Here is a 21,415-nt window from a genome sequence, read left to right on the forward strand (position 1 = left end):
AAACATGTCATAAAATTTAAAGTTTTGATAAAAATTTGAACAATAAATGATAGCAAACAATTTATTTATTCTTTTGTGGTAATGTATGCTTTTTCTTAAAAAGAAAAAAAGTGTAGATACTTGGTTGGCTCGTGATTTAGAACGTCAGGTGAGGTTGCACTAATACAAGATTCGTTAGGGTTGCTCAAATCAAAACCGTCGGAAGGACAAATTATTATGAAATATTCATTTGCTGCGTCCGAAGCACACTAACAGCATTTCGGTGTTGACATGAACATTAAATATATGGTTATTTTTATAATTTTTCTGTTATCAAACTTTGTATTTTTCGAAAAACTAAGGATTTTTCTTGTCCCAGACATAGTTTACCTAAGCCGTATTTGGTACAACTATTTGGAATTTTAGGTCCTCAGTAGTCTTCAACTTTGTACTTGTTTGGCTTTATAACTATTTTGATGTGAAGGTCACTGGTGAGTCTTATGAAGAGGAAACGCGCGTCTAGCGTACTAAATTATAATCCTGATACCTTTGATAACTAATTAGATTGATCTTCCTCAGAAATGGTTCTACTCCAAATAAATGCATACCACTGTTCAATAGTTAACAGAAATTGATCCTTTGATAACAACTGCCAAATTGATGACTTCGTATTAGATAATTTCAAGAAAAAAGTTGGATTGAACCTGCTTTTGTTGTTAGCCAAACCTCCCATCTATATGACAATGTTATAAAAAGGACTAAGGTGATAACATTAATTGACAGGTAACAGAACACATAAATAAAAGATCACTTAGGAAAGAGAATTACAAAGAAATACTATATTATAGAACATAACAACAAGTAATCCCCTGAATAAAAACAGACACCTTCCACACACAAAGCAACACACTATAATTATTAACTGTGTGTCACGCAAATGTATTAACGCCACAAAAAAGTGATGTCACAGGTAAATTTCTTAAAAATAGAATATGAATTTGGGATAAAGTTTGTATTTGTGTTATTTGTAGATATTTCTTAAGCGTTACAAAAATATAAATATGGAATTATGTTTGTAAGGGAATAAATAAACTAGGAGTAAAGGATACAAGGCAAATAAACACGCAATAAAACACGCCTAGAGATTTGTAAACAACATAAGAAAGCGTGGTGATATTATCCAATCAAAATGAACGTTACAAACAATGTCCAATCAAAATGAACGTTACAAACAATGTTGCATTTGAATATTTAATCGCATGTATCACTATTGATTCAAAATCAAAAAGTTATAAGAAATAATCAAAAATAGGAAACTTTATACAACCTGACATAATCACACGTTTGACTATCTCAACCAAAAAACGAATGGAATACAAATGATTCCTGACTCGACACAAACATATTGCAATAATAATATTGGGTTATGTCTGGTTTTATAATTACTAACTCCCACTTGTATGATGGTTCTTTATAGTTTATTTAGTCAACACAGAAAAGTTTACGTTAGTTATTTAGGGATATGTCCACACTGGATAAACTTCAGAAGTCTTATTGATTCTATTGATTTAAAACCAAATTCCTCCAATGTCGTTTTATCGAACTCTTTTAATATCATCCCATCTACGAGTGCGCCTGCAAAGGAGTCCACATATTCATGTAAATTTAGACGTTCCAAGATTTTTCCAATATCTTTAATGCTCATTTCTGTTATTTGATTACTTTGATCAGCCGCTTGAGGGGCTTCCTCTGGAATTATAATAATAAGTTTTGTAATTTTGATCATAAACATGTTTAACCCCGCTGCAATTTTGAGCCTGTCCCAAGTCAGGAGCCTCTGGCCTTTGTTAGTCTTGTATGATTTTTAATTTTAGTTTCTTGTGTATAATTTGGAGTTTTGAATGACGTCCATTATCACTGTACTAGTATACATATTTTTAAAGGGCCAGCTGAAGAACGCCTACGGGTGCGGAAAATTCTCGCTACATTGAAGACCCATTGGTGGCCTTCGGTTGTTGTCTGCTCTATGGTCGGGTTGTTGTCGCTTTGACACATTCCCTATTTCCTTTCTCAATTTTATTGGATATATTTCAATTGCTTTAGTTCAAGACTTTTTGTGCTTTGAATAGAGAAAAAAACCACTGAAGCTTGATATTCAAAAGGAACATTCAACTCATGAGTCGAAGACAATTTGTCTACATCATGACAAAATAACTAACCGAGGAAACGGTATATTAAACCTTACAAATGAAATAAAAGACTGAGCAATATTAACACCATTAGTAACCAGTGTGACTTGAGATGCTTAAGGATGTTCGCTACTCTGTTTCAAAATAACAAGCCTTTTTTAAGACTGTCATAAATTGATAGTGCATAAATAAATGAACAAAACAAGCAGAAAAAAAAGGGTTCATTGTGCTTGTTTTCGAGATATAAGCTATTTGAAATATTTTTTTTTAGATTTTTCATGTTATTAACATTGCAGTTTTTATCTTTCAAAAGCAATGAAAACATAACAAGATTTTTCTACTTTTAAAGTACATTTATTTATATACTATCAATTTTTAACAGTCTTTTGAAAAGCTTGCTATTTTGAAACAGAGCAGCAAAACTCCTAAGGAAAACATGAGTAATTCAGATCAAGATCAAGGCAGTTGTTATCACATAGATTATGTATGTTTTCGTTTTTTTATGTCGCAGTTCAGTATTAAAGCCGTTCGTTTAGTTTTTTCTTATAGATGACGTGTTTCCCTAATTTTTTGTTTGTGAACCGGATGTGTTTCAGTTTTATCGATTTTTGAAAGAAATGGAAAAATATTGTAATTACCTAATTATAGGTTAGACAATACTTGGTCATGTTTTATGAAGACTTAAATCTTCATAAAACATGACCAAGTATTGTCTGACCAATTTAGAACATATTCACACTTACGAGTGACCTTACAAAACTGTCCTTTCCGATTGTAATATTCAAACCTAAATAAGAGTTCACTTTTTATAATGAACTAAATATGAAACATAGGTAATGATCATTTCAATGAATGAAATGAAAAAGCACTGACATAGTTTGTCTATGTATTGTGTTTCTCCGAAAGCAATCCTTTGCTTTATATGTCATCAGTCTTGCATTGTGTTTTTTTGAAAGAAAAAGAAAATAATTCCCTCAAATGTAAGCTATATAAATTAAATAAATATCTTTTTATTTATCCTTACCAACTTTTTTTGTGTATTCTATATGTGTACCATTAAAAAATACATGAAATTTTGCAAAATTTAAAATGTTTTTATTTTAATCTTTGCTCTTTCGCCTTTAATCAGTAGGCTATTTTCCCAAGGAAAATGTCTTAGGGGATTGTACACTTCATTAGTGCAGCTATTAAGAGTTCACTTTCATAATTAACTGACAATGAAAAGTCATTCATGTATAGCATTTCATAGTGCATGGAAAACCATGTACTATGAAAATTAGAGGGCAGAAAACTGACTTTTCATTGGACGAGAAGGGGTAAGTATATTCTAAGAACTCTTATCAGAAAGATTGGTAGTTGCTTCAAGTCATTGAATGTATATCATTCAACACAAAACATGTTAGTTCCATTGGTGTTATTGAAACGAATAGTTTGGATTAAGAGTGGTTTTTTTTCTCAAAAAAAATCTCAACACTATATTTATGAACCAAACAAAAAAATCGAGTAAATATTCAAGAATAGTGAGATAATATACCTGATTCTAAATGTGGTGTGTTCGAAGCATGACATTTCTTACCAAAACCATCATCTGGACATATTTCAACTTTATGTCTGATAGGTTTGCGAGGTAATGGTGGTGGTACTACCTTTGTTGTTGACGAATTGCTATCCGTTAAATTTTCTGCATTTTGTAATGAACCTCCGGTTGAGCCTTTATCGTCTCCCATATTTAACATCTGTTTCCATTCCAAAGATTGAAATGATAGATATTCACAATTATTATCCGGAATGGTATGATAAATATGTTCCTGTGAATTGTTTAAAGGCTTTGGCTGTAAGCTGACGTATTCTTCTTTTTGTGCAGTCCCTTGTGAATTCAAGGGATTACAGTAAACATATTCATAGGTGTGTAAGGTGTGTGTTTCATCGTCGGTATCCGGAAGTGCAATTATACCTACAATTATACATAACCTTTGTACAATAAATATGCATTGTATCGGAATAAAAAGCTTACTTATTTCATGCTTACTTATTTCATGTTTACTTACTTACTTATAAAGTGATATTGATACATTGAACCTAATCCGTTTTGAGTTGTTGCTCTCAATGATGTTTTTTATTGTGCACACTCCAATACTGCTATCGATGTAGTTACATGAAGGATATCGGATGAGTAAATAATTGATAGCAAAAACATGGGACGAAATGTTATCTGACACACACATGACTGACAAATAAGTCATATCTAATATAAAAGGACAGACAAGCAAAATGTTCTTGCTTTGTATATCTTTATAGATTTTCTCTCCTATGAAGAAACATTATTCTTTTTTAACTTATTAAATATACTGAAGTCCAAGGAAAGTTCTTAATGGAAAGTCTATTTACAAATAGCAAAATCAAACGCTCACACATATGACACGAATGGAAAACAACTGTCAAATTTCTGACTTAACAGTATCTGTTATACATAACTTCACAGGCACTTGTCTAAAAAAAAAGCTATATATCTTAATATAATACAAGGTACTTAACTTGCATTTTAGAAAAATGTCAAGTGGTAACGTAATTCCGTGTTTTGCCGATTTCTCGGCTGTCAACCCCACTAAAACTTGTTATGTCGTGAATCTGAATAGATTTATCTTCATAATTGTGTATAACACGCCTACTTTTGTCGTCGTAATCATCCATAGCAGTCATACCCAAGTATGTCAATCGTAATTATTTCGTCTACCGAAAATTGCAAAATAAACATCTCGCAGTAAAAGGTATCTTCGTCACTCTCGTTACATATCTCAGTTTCAGATTGATCATATTTTATGGAAATGTCTAAATGATTCTCGTAGTTATCTGATCTTATTTCATTCCATACGTAAAGTCAAGAAAGAGTCTGAATGACATTGACGTAATGGGAAAATTTGTGTCTAAAATAGGAAACTCATTACTTATTAGACATACCAAAATAGCACTTGTTATATTTTTTCCGCGGTATCTTATACAATTTTTCTTACTGTGGGAAAAATTCTATTGAGACAAAAACTAACATTTTTTCTGAAACAATTTTACCTTAGCCGTATTTGGCACAACTTTTTGGAATATTGGATCCTCAATGCTCTTCAACTTTGTACTTGTTTGGCTTTATAAATATTTCGATTTGAGCGTCACTGATGAGTCTTATGTAGACGAAACGCGCGTCTGGCGTACTAAATTATAACCCTGGTACTTTTGATAACTGTTTATAATCGATCATTTACTGCGAGACGTTTATTTCTGTTAATATCTTAGTTACTTCAAACTAAATTTCAGTATAATTTTCACCTTCCGAAAAATTAAAGTTGTCAAAGTTTATGTACGTCTGTACAACTTCTACCATATAGGTTTGTAACTTGTTCCATTGTTCTGTGTTTAATCCTTCGATACCATTTACAACAGACAAACGTAGATCTTGTAAATACTCTGGTAAGACTATGATACGGTTCAACAACTCAACTACAATGCATGACATGGAGGGTTTAAAAGCAAATAGTAAAATGGTATAAAAGATATCCATTAACGTAAGATCTGCTTACCCTTCCGGAGCACATTAGGTCACCCTAGGATAAGGTAAGTTTTGTGTTGCTGAGTCTTTAGTTTTCTATGTTCGGTTTCGTGAACTAGTGTTTGGTTTATTTGTCTTTTTCTTTTTTTATCCATGACGTTGTCAGTTTATTTTCGATCTGTCAGTTTGCATGTCCCTTTGGTATCTTTCGCTCCTCATTTATATCCGTCTTGCGTTCGGTTCAGATAAAACATAACGATGTTTTTCTTAAATTAATAATGTGGCTTGTATGTTAGATAGAATCATAAAAATACCTGATTGCTTGACTTTTATCTTTAACTAACATGTCATCAGAGTATCAAAAACGAAAAACAAAATAAGCGTTCATTATCACGTGACATTTAAAAAAGCTAACAGTATATTTCACAGAAATAACCTCCTCTGACTGGATTACCAAAGGGAAATCCTAGTTTTACATGTCTTTCTATTAAATATTATATTCACATACCGCCGCTAACAGGATTTGCCAGAAGAAAACGTAGTCTTACATGTCTTTCTATTAGATATTGTATTCACTACCTCCGCTAACAGAATTGGCCAGAAGAAATCGTAGCTCTACTTGACTCTCTATTCAAAGTTGTTATGACATACCTTCGCTAAAAGGATTGCCCAGGAGAAGTCGTAGCTCTACTTGTCTCTCTATGTAAAATTGTCATGACATACCTCCGCTAACAGGATTGCCCAGGAGAAGTCCTTGTTTTACATGTCTTTGTGTTAAAAGTTCTATTGACATACCTCCGCTAACATGATTGCCCAGGAGAAATCGTAGCTCTACTTGTCTCTCTTTGTAAAGTTGTCATGACATACCTCCGCTAACATGATTGCCCAGGAGAAGTCCTTGTTTTACATGTCTTTGTGTTAAAAGTTCTATTGACATACCTCCGCTAACAGGATTGCCCAGGAGAAGTCCTTGTTTTACATGTCTTTGTGTTAAAAGATTTATTGACATACCTCCGCTAACAGGATTGCCCAGGAGAAGTCCTTGTTTTACATGTCTTTGTGTTAAAAGTTCTATTGACATACCTCCGCTAACAGGATTGCCCAGGAGAAGTCCTAGTTTTACATGTCTTTGTGTTAAAAATTCTATTGACATACCTCCGCTAACAGGATTGCCCAGGAGAAGTCCTTGTTTTACATGTCTTTGTGTTAAAAGATCTATTGACATACCTCCGCTAACAGGATTGCCCAGGAGAAGTCCTTGTTTTACATGTCTTTGTGTTAAAAGTTCTATTGACATACCTCCGCTAACAGGATTGCCCAGGAGAAGTCCTTGTTTTACATGTCTTTGTGTTAAAAGTTCTATTGACATACTTCCGCTAACAGGATTGCCCAGGAGAAGTCCTTGTTTTACATGTCTTTGTGTTAAAAGATCTATTGACATACCTCCGCTAACAGGATTGCCCAGGATAAGTCCTTGTTTTACATGTCTTTGTGTTAAAAGTTCTATTGACATACCTCCGCTAACAGGATTGCCCAGGAGAAGTCCTTGTTTTACATGTCTTTGTGTTAAAAGTTCTATTGACATACTTCCGCTAACAGGATTGCCCAGGAGAAGTCCTTGTTTTACATGTCTTTGTGTTAAAAGTTCTATTGACATACCTCCGCTAACAGGATTGCCCAGGAGAAGTCCTTGTTTTACATGTCTTTGTGTTAAAAGTTCTATTGACATACCTCCGCTAACAGGATTGCCCAGGAGAAGTCCTTGTTTTACATGTCTTTGTGTTAAAAGTTCTATTGACATACCTCCGCTAACAGGATTGCCCAGGAGAAGTCCTAGTTTTACATGTCTTTGTGTTAAAAGTTCTATTGACATACCTCCGCTAACAGGATTGCCCAGGAGAAGTCCTTGTTTTACATGTCTTTGTGTTAAAAGTTCTATTGACATACCTCCGCTAACAGGATTGCCCAGGAGAAGTCCTTGTTTTACATGTCTTTGTGTTAAAAGATCCATTGACATACCTCCGCTAACAGGATTGCCCAGGAGAAGTCCTTGTTTTACATGTCTTTGTGTTAAAAGTTCTATTGACATACCTCCGCTAACAGGATTGCCCAGGAGAAGTCCTTGTTTTACATGTCTTTGTGTTAAAAGATCCATTGACATACCTCCGCTAACAGGATTGCCCGAGAGAAATCGTAGTTCTACTTGTCTCTCTATTAAAAGTTAAAATGACATACCTCCGCTAACAGGGTTGCCCAGAAGAAACCGTAGCTCTACTTGTCTTTCTATTAAAAGTTAAAATGACATACCTCCGCTAACAGGGTTGCCCAGAAGAAATCGTAGCTCTACTTGTCTCTCTATTAAAAGTTGAAATGACATACCTCCGCTAACAGGATTAGCCAGAAGAAATCGTAGCTCTACTTGTCTCTCGAGTAGAAGTTGTATTGACTTTTGATGAAACAAAGAAGTGTCATTATATTTGCCCAGCTGATCATCGTTAGTTAGGAAACCTTCGCATGGTAGTTGTCCTTTTCTTGTTATTTTTCTAAGTGACTTCCGTTTCCCTGTTAAATGATTATTCACAGCTTTTCATTATATAGTTATATCTAGTGTAAAAACAGATTGATGTTTAAGAAAAATAAGCTAACACCTATTTCTTTATTGATTAATGATTATTCGCCATGGAACAGTGGATTAGTAAATGTCTTTTGACCAACTATAAGACATCAACAATTAAGTAAATCATCGATAATTGTACATTCTCTTATCTTCATGTGTCATTGAACGTGAAAGTTTGCAATTACACAGGATTGGCTTACTAACGGATAGACACAAAAAGACGGCAGTAGATTTCCGATATTCAAATCGATTAAGAGAAGACTATTAAAAATGAGGGAATTGCATGAACTCAAAATTGAATGAGGCCAAATGTCTCAACAGGGTAATCTGTAACTGGTCGACTGGAATGAGTTATTCACAGTACTAAATTCTGCAGTAAAGTACTAGAGGTGGATCTAATTGCCAGTCAGGAGCACCTGAGATTACAGAGCAAAAACACAAACATACGTTGTGTATTTCCTTGAAATTTTTGCTATTTCTCATTTTTGGATGTTTGTTACAGATGCTTGTAAAAAGTAAAACACAATAATACTGAACTCCGAGGAATTTCATAACGGGAAGTCCCTAATCAAATGGCAAAATCAAATGAAAAACACACCAAACGAATGGACAACAACTGTCATATTCCTGACTTGGTACAGCCACTTTTAAATGTAGAAAATGGTGGATAGAACCTTGTTTTGTAGCGCTTAACCTCTCACTCGTGAAGTTCAATGCATTTAAAGCATACTTTTGAAATTAAGATTTATTAGATTAAAGACGTATATTTTACGTTTTTCATAGTTGTAAATCATGTGATTAGTGCGTTTAACGGACGATAACCTGATAAAAGAGGGACGAAAGATACCAAAGGGACAGTCAAACTCATAAATCTAAATCAAACTGACAACGCCATGGCTAAAATGAAAAAAAAAAAAACAAACAGAAAAACAATAGTACACAATGGCATGACACAACATAGAAAACTAAAGAATAAACAACACGAACCCCACCAAAAACTAGGGGTGATCTCAGGTGCTCCGGAAGGGTAAGCAGATCCTGCTCCACATGTGGCACCCGTCGTGTTGCTTATGTGATTACAAATCCGGTAAATAGTCTAATTCGGTAGGTCACATTCATGAAAGGGAAGGGAATTGTAGTTACGACGTAAGGAACATATCCGATATCATTTGTGAAACGGTTATTCCATAACGGTCAACCAACTCGTGATGGTGTCCGTAAAATTTACGAAGGGATGATTTCAACTTCACCATTTGAAACTCTTGGTTTAATAGCTTCCTTGTGAGTAGTAACCCTCTATCAAGAAAATCATGATAGGAAATGCAAGCACGGAAATATCGTATCAATTGGGAGATATATACCCCGTATGCAGGTGCTGCTGGAATGTTGCTACTTAGAAATGGAAAGTTCACAATTGGAAAGCTGACATCATCTCTTTTGTCGTAAAGTTTTGTTTTCAACCGACCCTCATTGTCAATTTCTAGATGTGAGTCAAGATATGAAGCCGACTTCACAGGAAGAGAACAAGTTCGGTGACACAATTTTTCTTTTAGTTTTCTTTAAGCGTATTATAAAACATATCTTATCATTCTTATAATTTTGATCAGTGTTAAATTAATGTAAATACGCATTTCAATCATGGTATCTATAAATATTGTCAGTTTTAGGAAATTCCCTCTTTTTTAAATAACCTTGGAGTTTAGTATCATTTTTGTTTTATTTCTTGTCGTTAAACATTTATAGGTAGAACTTTGTAAATACTTACCTTTACTTGTTTTAATCCAAATGTCTCTGTTTGGTGATAACGGTAAGCTTAAAGCTTTTGTGGTACGGGAACATTCAGTTTTTGCAATTATTCCAATAACTCGTGGAACTGTCTTCACGGAATGTATCCGTATTACCTTAAACAGAGAGACACATTCATTCTTATTTGTAACTAATTCGTTTGAGATCAATTTGCAAATTATGTAATTTTTATTATGTCACTTATTTCTTTCGTCATAGACTACCACGACAGTGAGTCAAGAAATATCAGTGCCAAAAACCACCAAGCCTAAACCAATGAATGCTGTAGACGTTAGCTTTAAGCTGGATTCGTACGATAAATATTTTGAAGTTGATTGTTTATGACATAATTTCTCTCTAATGTTTTGTTTCATTTTATGAAGTTGCTGACTTAACAGATCTTATTTGACGTAGCTAAAAAAATACAGTCTAATATTTAACAAGATTATGGACAAATCAAGCCAACAAATAAAGGAACAAAACAAATATAGAGAATAGACAAGAATCGGCTCAAAAGGGAAAATTCTAGAGTTTAATTACATTCTAATAAAAAGAATAGACAGCAATGGACCATAACATAAGAAATAAATAATCAAGGGATGCTAAAATAAAAAGAACAGAGTGGAGAGTTCTTTTGTTGTATTCTTTATGTTTATGTCATTTGCATATATATTTCTGTTTAGTAGTACCTTCATTTTTTCGGATTTCAGTAAAAATAAAGAATATATCAAAGCTTTCGCTGTCCATTCGTTTGATATGTTTGGGTTTCTGATTTTGACATTTGATACGGGATTTTCGATTTTGAATCTTCCTTGGAGTTCGGTAATTTCATGATTGTACTTTTCAATCAACTAACCATTAACGTACGCAGAATATAAGTAATGGCTATGACACCTTAACATGGTGTGGGTGTTTCTATTTAGGAATCATTTTGTGTTTATGAACTTGTAATCATTATATAAACAACGACAACAATAGGTATGTCTTTACAAAATATGATACTTTATCTTTATATTCTAAATTTCAAATATGAGTAGACCTGATCTTTCTATACATTGTGAAGCTTGACAATAATTTTGTTAACTTTTAAAAACTTCTTCTTGGAAACTTCCATATCATGGACACATACACCAGCAGCACGCAATAAATATATCAATGAAGAATCACCAGTGAAGCTCGAATAACAAGTACAAAACGACAAGATACCCTTAAATTCTCTGTAGATGCCAAAGGTCTTGTCCTAAGCTATTTCTATAATCAAAGGGGGTTCAAAAATCAGTAACAAGGTTTTTTTTGTAAAATAGTAAAAGTAAACTTATTGCCAGGGTCCGACTTATATACGCGAGACGGTTGTTTTGTCTACAAAAGACTCATTAGTGACACTCGAAACAAAAGAGTTGAAAGTGCCGCATAAAGTACGAAGTAGAAGAACATAATCCATTGTTCCAAAGGTTAACTCAATGCATTTCGGAAGGCATTACTGAACCGTGTTGAACCACTCCGTAAAACAATACTTAGTTAAGACTACAGTATGTATTAAACTGACTTAAGTCAGATTGCAAATATAAAACTATCAATAAATCAGTTGTAGACGTGGGTCCCCCCTTGTCACTGGGAAAGGGAAAGGGAAAATATATTTTTTTTTAAATTTTAATGTACATTCCATCAGCATGAGCTGCAACTAAAAGTGTTGTAGTAAAATCCACAGATATAAAAATTTTGATATTCGAAATAAAAAAGAATATGACTACAAGTTGTCTATTTGGTCAAAAATGTATGTGGATTTGTTTTTAATTTGCGTTTTGCCAGACTAAGAATCTGACTATATCCATTTGGTGCCATTAAACATTTTACCATCTAACCTCTTCTTAATGTTCCTAATTTCATAACATTTATTATAAAAGTCATTCTTTAAATTCATATCAACCCTTGTGCATGTCAAATTTATAAAAAAAAATTCAAAGGGAATCATGTTTCGAAAAATGTTTAATGGTTATAGCTGAAAAAAGTACACAAATGTTTATTTGTTCCTGCTTTTTTAGTTCCATTATTTATATACAATAAGCAATTGTCTTTTAAAAGCTTGATATAAAAACAAACAAACAAAAGGAGCATGCAACAGACAAAATACTATATGACTTTGTCGAAATAAGTTTAATGCAAGTTGGAGACATAGCGATATTATTTTAGCGAGAGAGGGAAATAATTGGCAAAGTATTCACAATGAATGAATCAATTTCAAATGGAAATAATGAATAAAACTATAAAAAAATGTTGTTTGTTCTATAGTTATGAATATCTAAAAGAGGAAATTGTAATAGAACATTGGACACGGATATCCGTATACATCGACAATGAGTGTAAAGGAACAATAATATAATCATGGTAATGTTATACAACTTTGAATTGCAAATCTATAAAACGAAACTATGTCAATTTTAAAATTTCAGTTTTTATACAAACTGTTTGCATGAATGTTTATATCGTTGTTATTTTCTACCGTACCGATATGGCACGAGTTCACAAATGCAGACTTAATCTTGGTATATGTGTATAGTCAACAAAGGACACGCTCCAACATTGTAGACAACATTAAATCCATGAAAAACTCTCCGTTCTGTTGATTTTGTATTGCTGATCATTTTATGTGTAGTTTCTAGCTATCTTATTAAGTGTTTGCTCAATACACAAAAGAGGGTGAAACTTAATCCTTATTTAAGGGGCTGGACAAACACTCCTATTAAGAGTGTCAACCTTCTAACTATATGGGCGGAATGTGGTTAATTGGTTGATCTTACCATGTTGATAATTTTTTTTTTGTGATTTAAAGTGTCTATTTATTTATTATATTGTTTATGATGTAAAATCAACCCCCAAAAATGATAAGAGTTGTCTCAAAAGACAATAGTTCCAAGGAGACGTCAGAGGATTTCCTCTATATTGATTTATTGTGGATCTTGTCGTGCTGATATTTTTTCATTTTTATATTTTTATCTATCTATTATAGTAAGACAAAAACTAAAAAAAAAATGGTAAAACTCATCATCAAACGGCAGGAGTTGGCTGACGATTTCGACTTTGAAACTTATTTGTAGAACTTGTCTTGCTGATATTTTTTTGTCATGGATTGGTTCTCTTTATCTATTAAAGTTTTCAAGATAATAGGCAAAATAGAAATAATAAATGGTAAATTTCTCATTTAAAGGTAATAAGGAGTCATCTGACAATTTTGACGTATACGGACGATAGGTAGAGCCCAACATTCTTAACATTTTCCCCCGTCAGATTGTCTCTATTCATACAGGTTTTCAAAATAAGACACACAACTTGCATTATAACCCTATGTTTTATTTTTAGCCTTTGCGGCCATGTTAGTTGGGAAACGGGTCATTGGACACATTTTTCAACAACATACCAATAATGATTGTGGTCAAGTTTGGCTAAATTTGTCACAGTAGTTTCAGAGGAGAAGATTTTTGTAAAAGTTAACGGATGACGACGAACGACGACGGACGACGGACGAAGACGGACAAAGGACGCCAAGTTACGAGAAACAGTCACTTGGTGCATTAGGCCAGGTGAGCTAAAAAGGACTCAGCATTTCTTATTAATTATGTCTCAATTTTTTGGCCAAACAAATTTAAAAAAATCAAAATGTCCAGTAAATTTTTAGCGGAGCTGAAATAGCAGTAGCAAAATTTTGTGTCGCAAGTGGTATATTATGAATATGTTGGCAACACTATCATCCAAATGAATGAATAACATAAATTTTTGGATATTTTAATTGTTTTCTAAAAATCAAAGGATTTGCAAAATATCATCTTAAGGTGGTACCTAACACCTGAACTAAAATTAATTTTGCTCGTTTAATTTTCTTAAAATTTTGACAAATTATTTACTTTGACCCTTTAACAAAAATATAAAAAAATCAAAAAAATTGAACCAACCGTTTAATCAGAAAAATTACACTCAGTCTGGTTATATAGCAGTTTGACAAACACTTATTTTGATCATTGAGAAGCTTGATATTCCCTTAAGAACACAACGTCATTAAAACGTTCTGCTTATTTTACAGAGTTATCTCCCTGTAGTGTTAGGTACCACCTTAAGAGATAGAAGTTGGATATGCTCTTTCTTAAATAAATTCTCTTCCTAAACAAAGAACAATCAATGATTTCTACCGATCAACAGTAACGCGAACACACGGATCAGATATTACGTTTTCACACCGGTTTGCTTTGGGTGAAGACAAAAAATATCAGATTCAAATAAACTCATCATAGATACCAGGACTAAATTTTGTACATATGCCAGACGCGCGTTTCGTCTACAAAAGACTCATCAGTGACGCTCGAATCCAAAAATGTTAAAAAGGCCAAATAAAGTACGAGGTTGAAGAGCATTGAGGACCAACATTCCTAGCCCACATCCCATTACAGATTATCATTGCTTATTCAGTGAATATTATTTTAAAAAGAAAAGAAACTCTGGATAAATATTTTTAACAAGCACATTTTATGAATGAATTACTAAAGTATTTAGTAGATTTTTTCTAAGGTTTGATACGGCATAAAAGTTAAACCTTACAGAAGCATTTCTCAAATGTAAGGTAAGTACACAGTTGTTCAGCATATTGATTTATTTAAATCATTCAGTAAACAACTCAAAAAGTATACATAAGCTTTTACTGACGCACCGTGTTGTATAAAGTCTGTTTTTAAAACTCCTCAAATAGAATGGTATATACCTGATATGTCAAACGTTATAATATTTACCTGTCCGGTAGCAAATGTGTCCAAATCACTGTTTCCATGGTAACCTTGAGTAACGACCGCTAGGAGGGGAAACTTTGTATGATATTTGGAAATAAAATCTTTCACAGAATAGTCTGTCCTGTAATTTCTGTACATATTTGTCACGTGATAGATTCAGGAAGTAACTATTTTGTCAAATATTTTGCGTCACATAAATCAATAATGTTTATCATATATACTTCGTTTCATAAATTTTGTAAATATGATGTGGTTTAAATGTTTGTTTATATATACATGATAAACGACAGGTGGAAGTTATCTTTTTATTAACATCAGTATACCACTGTGTCTAAACCACCCCGGCAAAAAATGTTTGGAGTCGAAGGAATCTAATATCTGGCGCGGTGACGGAACATTATTAGACAGAGAAAAGGTTGTTTCTGTTTATATATTTCTTATCTTTATGATATCGAAGAATGTGTACAAATATATAACTATTTTCTATTGTGAGGTGTTATATTCTCTATAACCGTTCTATGTTAACGGAGAAATAAGTAAAAATGCATGTTAAAATGACGAATTGATTGAACCTTGGCTCGAATTTGTTTGATATCTCGTTAAATTATTCACATTGTACGAGAAGAAAGGTAAAAAAGAAAGATATTTACACGGAGATTACAGCCACTTTGAGCACCTCAATTATTGTATGTCTGTGTATGATATACTACTGCTGACTTTATGTACGTATATAATCATGTGGTAATATAAGCTCGTCTTAGCTGTAATGTATTATAGTATGCTGGAGTTAATTCACGAAAACTTCCTGTTATATTTAAATTTGACAGTTTCCCTAAAAACCTAAATGGAACATTGAGATTAAAGGGAAACAAACATAAAGATTTGTGGTATGTTTGGCAATGAGACAATTATCCAACAAAGTTCAAATGTAGTAATTGAAAGTCATTATAGGCAACCATACGGCCTTCAACAAAAAATCCATACTATATCGATTAAGGGTTCTGGTATGAAAAATTAAAACTTTTCAATAGTGAAAACGAACCCCTAATAAACGAATTAATGACAAAGAAATATGTCAGGCAGGAATCAATAGGCACATTGAGATTCCACCTAAAAAGATTACCAAACCTTTAAACAGACTTATTAAAAAGAGATATAGGTACAAGACTGTTGATAGATCATTGAGGATGGCATTTGTTGGTAATTATATTGATTCCCTCACGGGGTCTTTTCATCGGAAATAAACACATGTCTAAAACCAGTTGTCGGCAATTTAATGGGCTATGTTCTTCTCGTATAATTTATGATGTAGCGAATTTACTAAACGATATCGGATTGAGGGTATTTAGTCGAATCTTAATAGGACATTTTTAAAACATAAAGAAATAAAAAGATAATTAACAGTATCAAACTGTTCTGGCTTAAATTAAATTAATGATTTGGTAAGTTAATGCAATAAAATTGAGAATGGAATTGAGAATGTGTCAAAGAGACAGCAACCCAACCATAGAACAGACAACAGCAGAAGGTCACCAATAGGTCTTCGATGCACCATGAGGCGTCCTTTATTGGACCCCTAAACATATACATATACTAGTTCAGTGATAATGGACGTCATACTTAACTCCAAATTATACACAAGAAACAAAAATTAAAAATCAAACAAGACTAACAAAGGCCAGAGGCTCCCGACTTGGGACAGGCGCAAAAATGCCGCGGAGTTGAACATATTTTTTTAAATCTATACCTCTAGCCAATGTAGAAAAGTAAACGCATAACAATACGCACGAAAAAGCATACGACCAGTATCGCGTCTTTAACACTGAGAGGCAAATACTATTTAGCTTCTATATTATATTACTATGTAAACACGTGAATTATGAGCTATGCAATTCAAGTAGTTCGAGCATTTTTCAGAGTAAGTTTAATAAAATTTTCAAACAAATATTCTTTACTACTATGTGGATTGGCATGCATTAGTTGTCACTATTCTATAATTAATAACTTTTGGTTATATTGGTAATTTAGAATCTTCACTGAAGTTGAAGCACGAAAGCAGTGTTCATTAAATCAATGTCAGTGAGTATGTGTCATTTGTATGCAAGCGTGACATTCCTCTGTACTATGTTCCAATTCGAAAAAATTCAAGTAAGGCTATGCGAGTATTGTCTCCCTTGAACAAGTTCATAATTTTATATTAACGTATAGCTATTTGTTGAAGATAATACCGATCCAATTCTGCACTAATTTTACCAAAACACCATAGGGCGAAGGTCGAATATTCATCAATAAAACTCATGACACTTGGACCACAGGAAAATAATAAACAAGTTTTGATCGAAAAGCTGCGGTCAATTCGTAATACCTCCTAGTTGAAGGTTCAAGACATGTTGTAATATGACTAGATTAAAACCTATATATATATTTCAACTAACTCGCTATTCAAGAGCTTGAACCTGCTACCCAGACTTTGTAAAACGTCACCTTTGTCCGAGTAGAAAGTTGATGAGCCAGGGGTATGTCAAAGAACATCTGGTCCTTTTCTAAAAAAAAGACCATCGGACGGTACCAAGACTTTGTTGATAATTATTCTGTATCAACTTCATAAATAAAACAAGATGGTCTTGTAGCATATATTCTAGGTAATGACGTTGTTTATCATCTTAACAACGTGTTATAGTATTCTTTTATTTGTCTCTATCAAAAATTGTGTTATTGTGCTATGGTAAATTGTATTCTTATCTTTCAATTTAACTAATGTGTTTTGTCTATTATGTCTTTTGGGGTTTCATAATAGTGATGTAAAAAAATGTGTTTTGTCTATTATGTCTTTTGGGGTTTCCTTTGTACATATCTTTTTGTTATTATAGTGTAGCATATTAATCTATTGTAATAAAAATTTATAATATCTAAAAAAAATTGTAGATTTAGCGAACAAAGTCCTTATATTTGTAGAAAGTAACATTATTTTATAGTGGGAAATTGTTTAAACGTTAAATAAGCTACATTTAAAAATTGCTTTCTGGTCCTTCTTTGTGATTAATATTAGATAACTCTGGTTAATTTCCCAATCATTCTATCATTATTGGGAGATAAATAATTCGGTTTTCATTTATAATCTTTTTTCAAATATAACTCTTCGCTAAAGCATTTGTCATCAGTTTGAATTCAGTAGTGGCCTTGGTGTTCTGTTTTTGTGTTTTTGCATAATGTGTATGTGTTAGGGGTGTTACACTTCTTTCATGTAATTGTCTTAAGGGATCGAGTATAAAGATTAAATAAGTTCTGACAAAATAGAATACACCATAATAAAGCAAAAAATGCTTTAACAATTATCAGGATGAATGCTGTTGCAGGTTAGATGATGTGGACACAATTTATTTAATAATGTTTCCATGACTGCTGGATGACTACATCTGTCTTTAACATGTGTTTTGATCACCTAACTGTTTTACCTCAAATTTTATTTAGACATCATTCGTTTCTGTCTGATGCATTGCCGTATAGTGTCTCACTTTACACACGGTTTTGTGAGAAAGTTTTGCATGTCAGTGATGTAAATAATTGTAAGTAACTGAATAGAATTAAAAAAAATGATGAACGGTTCTTTATATTGGTATTTGATCAATTTAAACGTTTCAAATATATGAAACTATATACATACATCAATGTCTTTGATACACTAAAAACAAAAAACTAAAATCTATTGAATTGATACATTTTGTAATTATTCAAAATTAAATCAGAAACTTATACTCGATTATAAAATAATGAATATTTTCAAGGAAGACAATCCTCACATAACGTAGATTGACTTTTTCGAATCGGAAATACAAAGGAATGTCACTCTTGCATACAAATGACACACCAATGTAATTAATTAACTGCGCATTCGTGCTCAACTTACAATGAAGATTCTTAATTATAAATATAACCAAAAGTTGTTAATCTATAGGATAGTGAAGACTAATGCAAGCTAACCCACTGTAAAAAAAATATTTCTTTGATATTTTTAAAGCTTACTCAGAAAAATGCTTGAGCCACTTGACCTCATAGCTCATAATTAACGTTTTTACACTATATTGTGATAAAATAGTAAAAGATTATTTGCTTCTCAAAGTGTAAGACGCAATACAGATCGTATGCTTGCATCAACTTACCCACATACAGATTTGATTAAGACCTGAACATTTCGACATTGTTTGTTTATCTTTATCAATACCGGTTTGTAAACAAATCACAATTACATGTTAAGATCCGACTAAATACCTTTATCCCGATATCGTCAGGTTAATGCGATATATAGTAGCATATTTACCTGACGATATCAGGATATTGGTATTTAGTCAAATCTTAACCGGAATTTGTGACAGAAATAGAATTCCAAAATTTATCAGTGTGTAAACACGTTATTTATGAGCTTTGAAATGCAAGTAGTTCGAGCATTTTTCTGAATAAGTGTTAAAAAATTTCAAACAATTATGCTTAACTGTGGGTCAGCATTCATTAGTCGTCAGTATCCTATAGATTGACAACTTGTGGTTATATTGGTAATTTAGAATATTCCTTAAATGCGCATCTAATTAATTCGATTGATGTGTCATTTGTATACAATAGTTATATTCCTTTGAACTATGTTCAATTTCATATAGTCAATGTGTTGATTGTCTACCTTGATTATGGTTATAATTTTTTATTACATTAGTTGCAATGAATTACATTGATTTCCCAGTTAAATAAAGAGTGGTTATTTCACTCTCTTACGTCATACAACATAAGGCGTTGTCAAGAAGTCGATAACGGCGGATCAAAACAAATTATGTGCGTAGAAAAAAGATATAGTTCCTTACATGTTTTACATTAATTTCTTTAAAAAAAAAAGCCATGTGACCGAACAACACTGATAACTAACTCATGCGCTACGCGCATTCGTAAATCAATGTGTCACTCGTTGAATATTTTTCTCTATTTGAATTCTTCTAATAGTTATTCTATAAATCTTTTACATATAGTTTATTTTTATTGAATTTAAAATCGTTACAAAATCTGTAAACGTACTAGATACTCGTATTTTTCATAAGTTTATCAAGGACATTATGCATATCTATAATTTCTTTTATTTGTTTTGAAATTTTTAAAATTAACATATACCAATATAAAGAATTATGTTATTATCTTATCAATATGTTTTTGTTTCTTTTAAATATTCAGACCGTGCAAAAACATCATATCTGAGCAAGGTCAAATCTACCCTCATCATTATTAAGTTTCTTAGTGCGATGAGACAAACTGCTCTAAATCAGAGATCACAGGCACTTGTTTCAAAATAAAAAGTTCCTGTATTATATTTAATATACATGTAACGTAAAGGTATATAGGAGGAAATATTCTTAAACAGGTGCCTATGTCACAGAAAAAGCATCTTCTTCCAAGTATTCATGAAATTGCTGTCTTTTAAAGCCATACCCTGGAAATTATTAAAAAAACACCTTTCTTTTTACTTTTAATTTGAGGTACAGTATGCCGTTGAAAAACCTAGGTTTAATTTTGCTGTCAAGAATACACTGTTTCAATTTGTGGTATGCATCAAAAATGTCCAACAACATTCGTCATTCTACTCGTGAAGGTATTTGTTTCTACGATCGATATGGTGTATACAATTATGTCAGAACTCAAATGAAGCAGAAACGCTCATGTAACTTATCTGCTTTACTCGATCCCTAAAGACAAATACATGAAAGAAGTGTAATAACGCCTAAAACAAACACACATACGCACAAACACAAAACAGTACACCATAGACACAACTTTATTATAGAAGCTTCTAACTGATACCGAATGCATTAGGGAAAAAATTGTTATTGGAGCCTTCCCAGAACAATTAGAACTTTTCTAAAAAATACTATAAATGAAAACTGAAATATATCATATTCCCATAATGATTGAAAGTTAGGAAAATAGATCAGAGTTATCTTACTTTAATCACAGAGAGAGGATATCAAACAATTTTTAATTTAAGCCTAATTAACATTTAAACAATTTTCCACTAACACATAATGTTACTCTATTCAAACAAAAGGACTTTGTTAGCTAAATCTACCAAATTTATTACATATTATGAATTCTTATGACAAACATGCTAGATATAGTGATTAAGATGATAACAATGTTGACTGATGTACCCCAATGTTTGAAATTTTTACCTATTATGTATGCTTGTTTTGTTCAGATATCCTTGTCAATATAAAGGAATTTAATGACGGTCATACAAGTGAGCGGTTAAGCTAGCTTTAAAACCAGGTTTCATTCACCATTATTTAAAACTAGAAAATGACTGTTTAGAGTCATGAATATATGACAGTTGTTATTCATTCGTTTGATGTGTTTGATCAATTCTTTCAATTGTGGTTCCTCAATGATTTTTAATTTCGATCTTTAAATGATTTTTTTAACTTTCGTTATTCGATTGTCAGTGATGAGTTTTTTGTAGACGAATCAGGCGTCTGGCGTAAAAAAATTAAGCCTGGTATCGACA

The 21,415-nt window shown here is 32.5% G+C and overlaps 1 protein-coding gene across 1 annotated transcript; it reads right to left on the reverse strand.

Moving 5' to 3' along the window:
• Positions 1-982: 982 nt before the first annotated feature.
• Positions 983-15,042, reverse strand: LOC139499183 (uncharacterized). Its single transcript, XM_071287863.1, has 6 exons — positions 14,884-15,042; positions 10,089-10,224; positions 8,086-8,268; positions 5,487-5,657; positions 3,703-4,122; positions 983-1,728 (listed from the first exon to the last, which is right to left on the reverse strand). Exons 1-6 carry the CDS (start codon positions 15,016-15,018, stop codon positions 1,490-1,492), a joined length of 1,284 nt encoding a protein of 427 aa, XP_071143964.1. The 5' UTR covers positions 15,019-15,042; the 3' UTR covers positions 983-1,489.
• Positions 15,043-21,415: the final 6,373 nt, after the last annotated feature.

This window comes from Mytilus edulis, chromosome 12, assembly GCF_963676685.1.
Source record: "Mytilus edulis chromosome 12, xbMytEdul2.2, whole genome shotgun sequence".
In the NCBI taxonomy this organism is placed as follows: domain Eukaryota; kingdom Metazoa; phylum Mollusca; class Bivalvia; order Mytilida; family Mytilidae; genus Mytilus; species Mytilus edulis.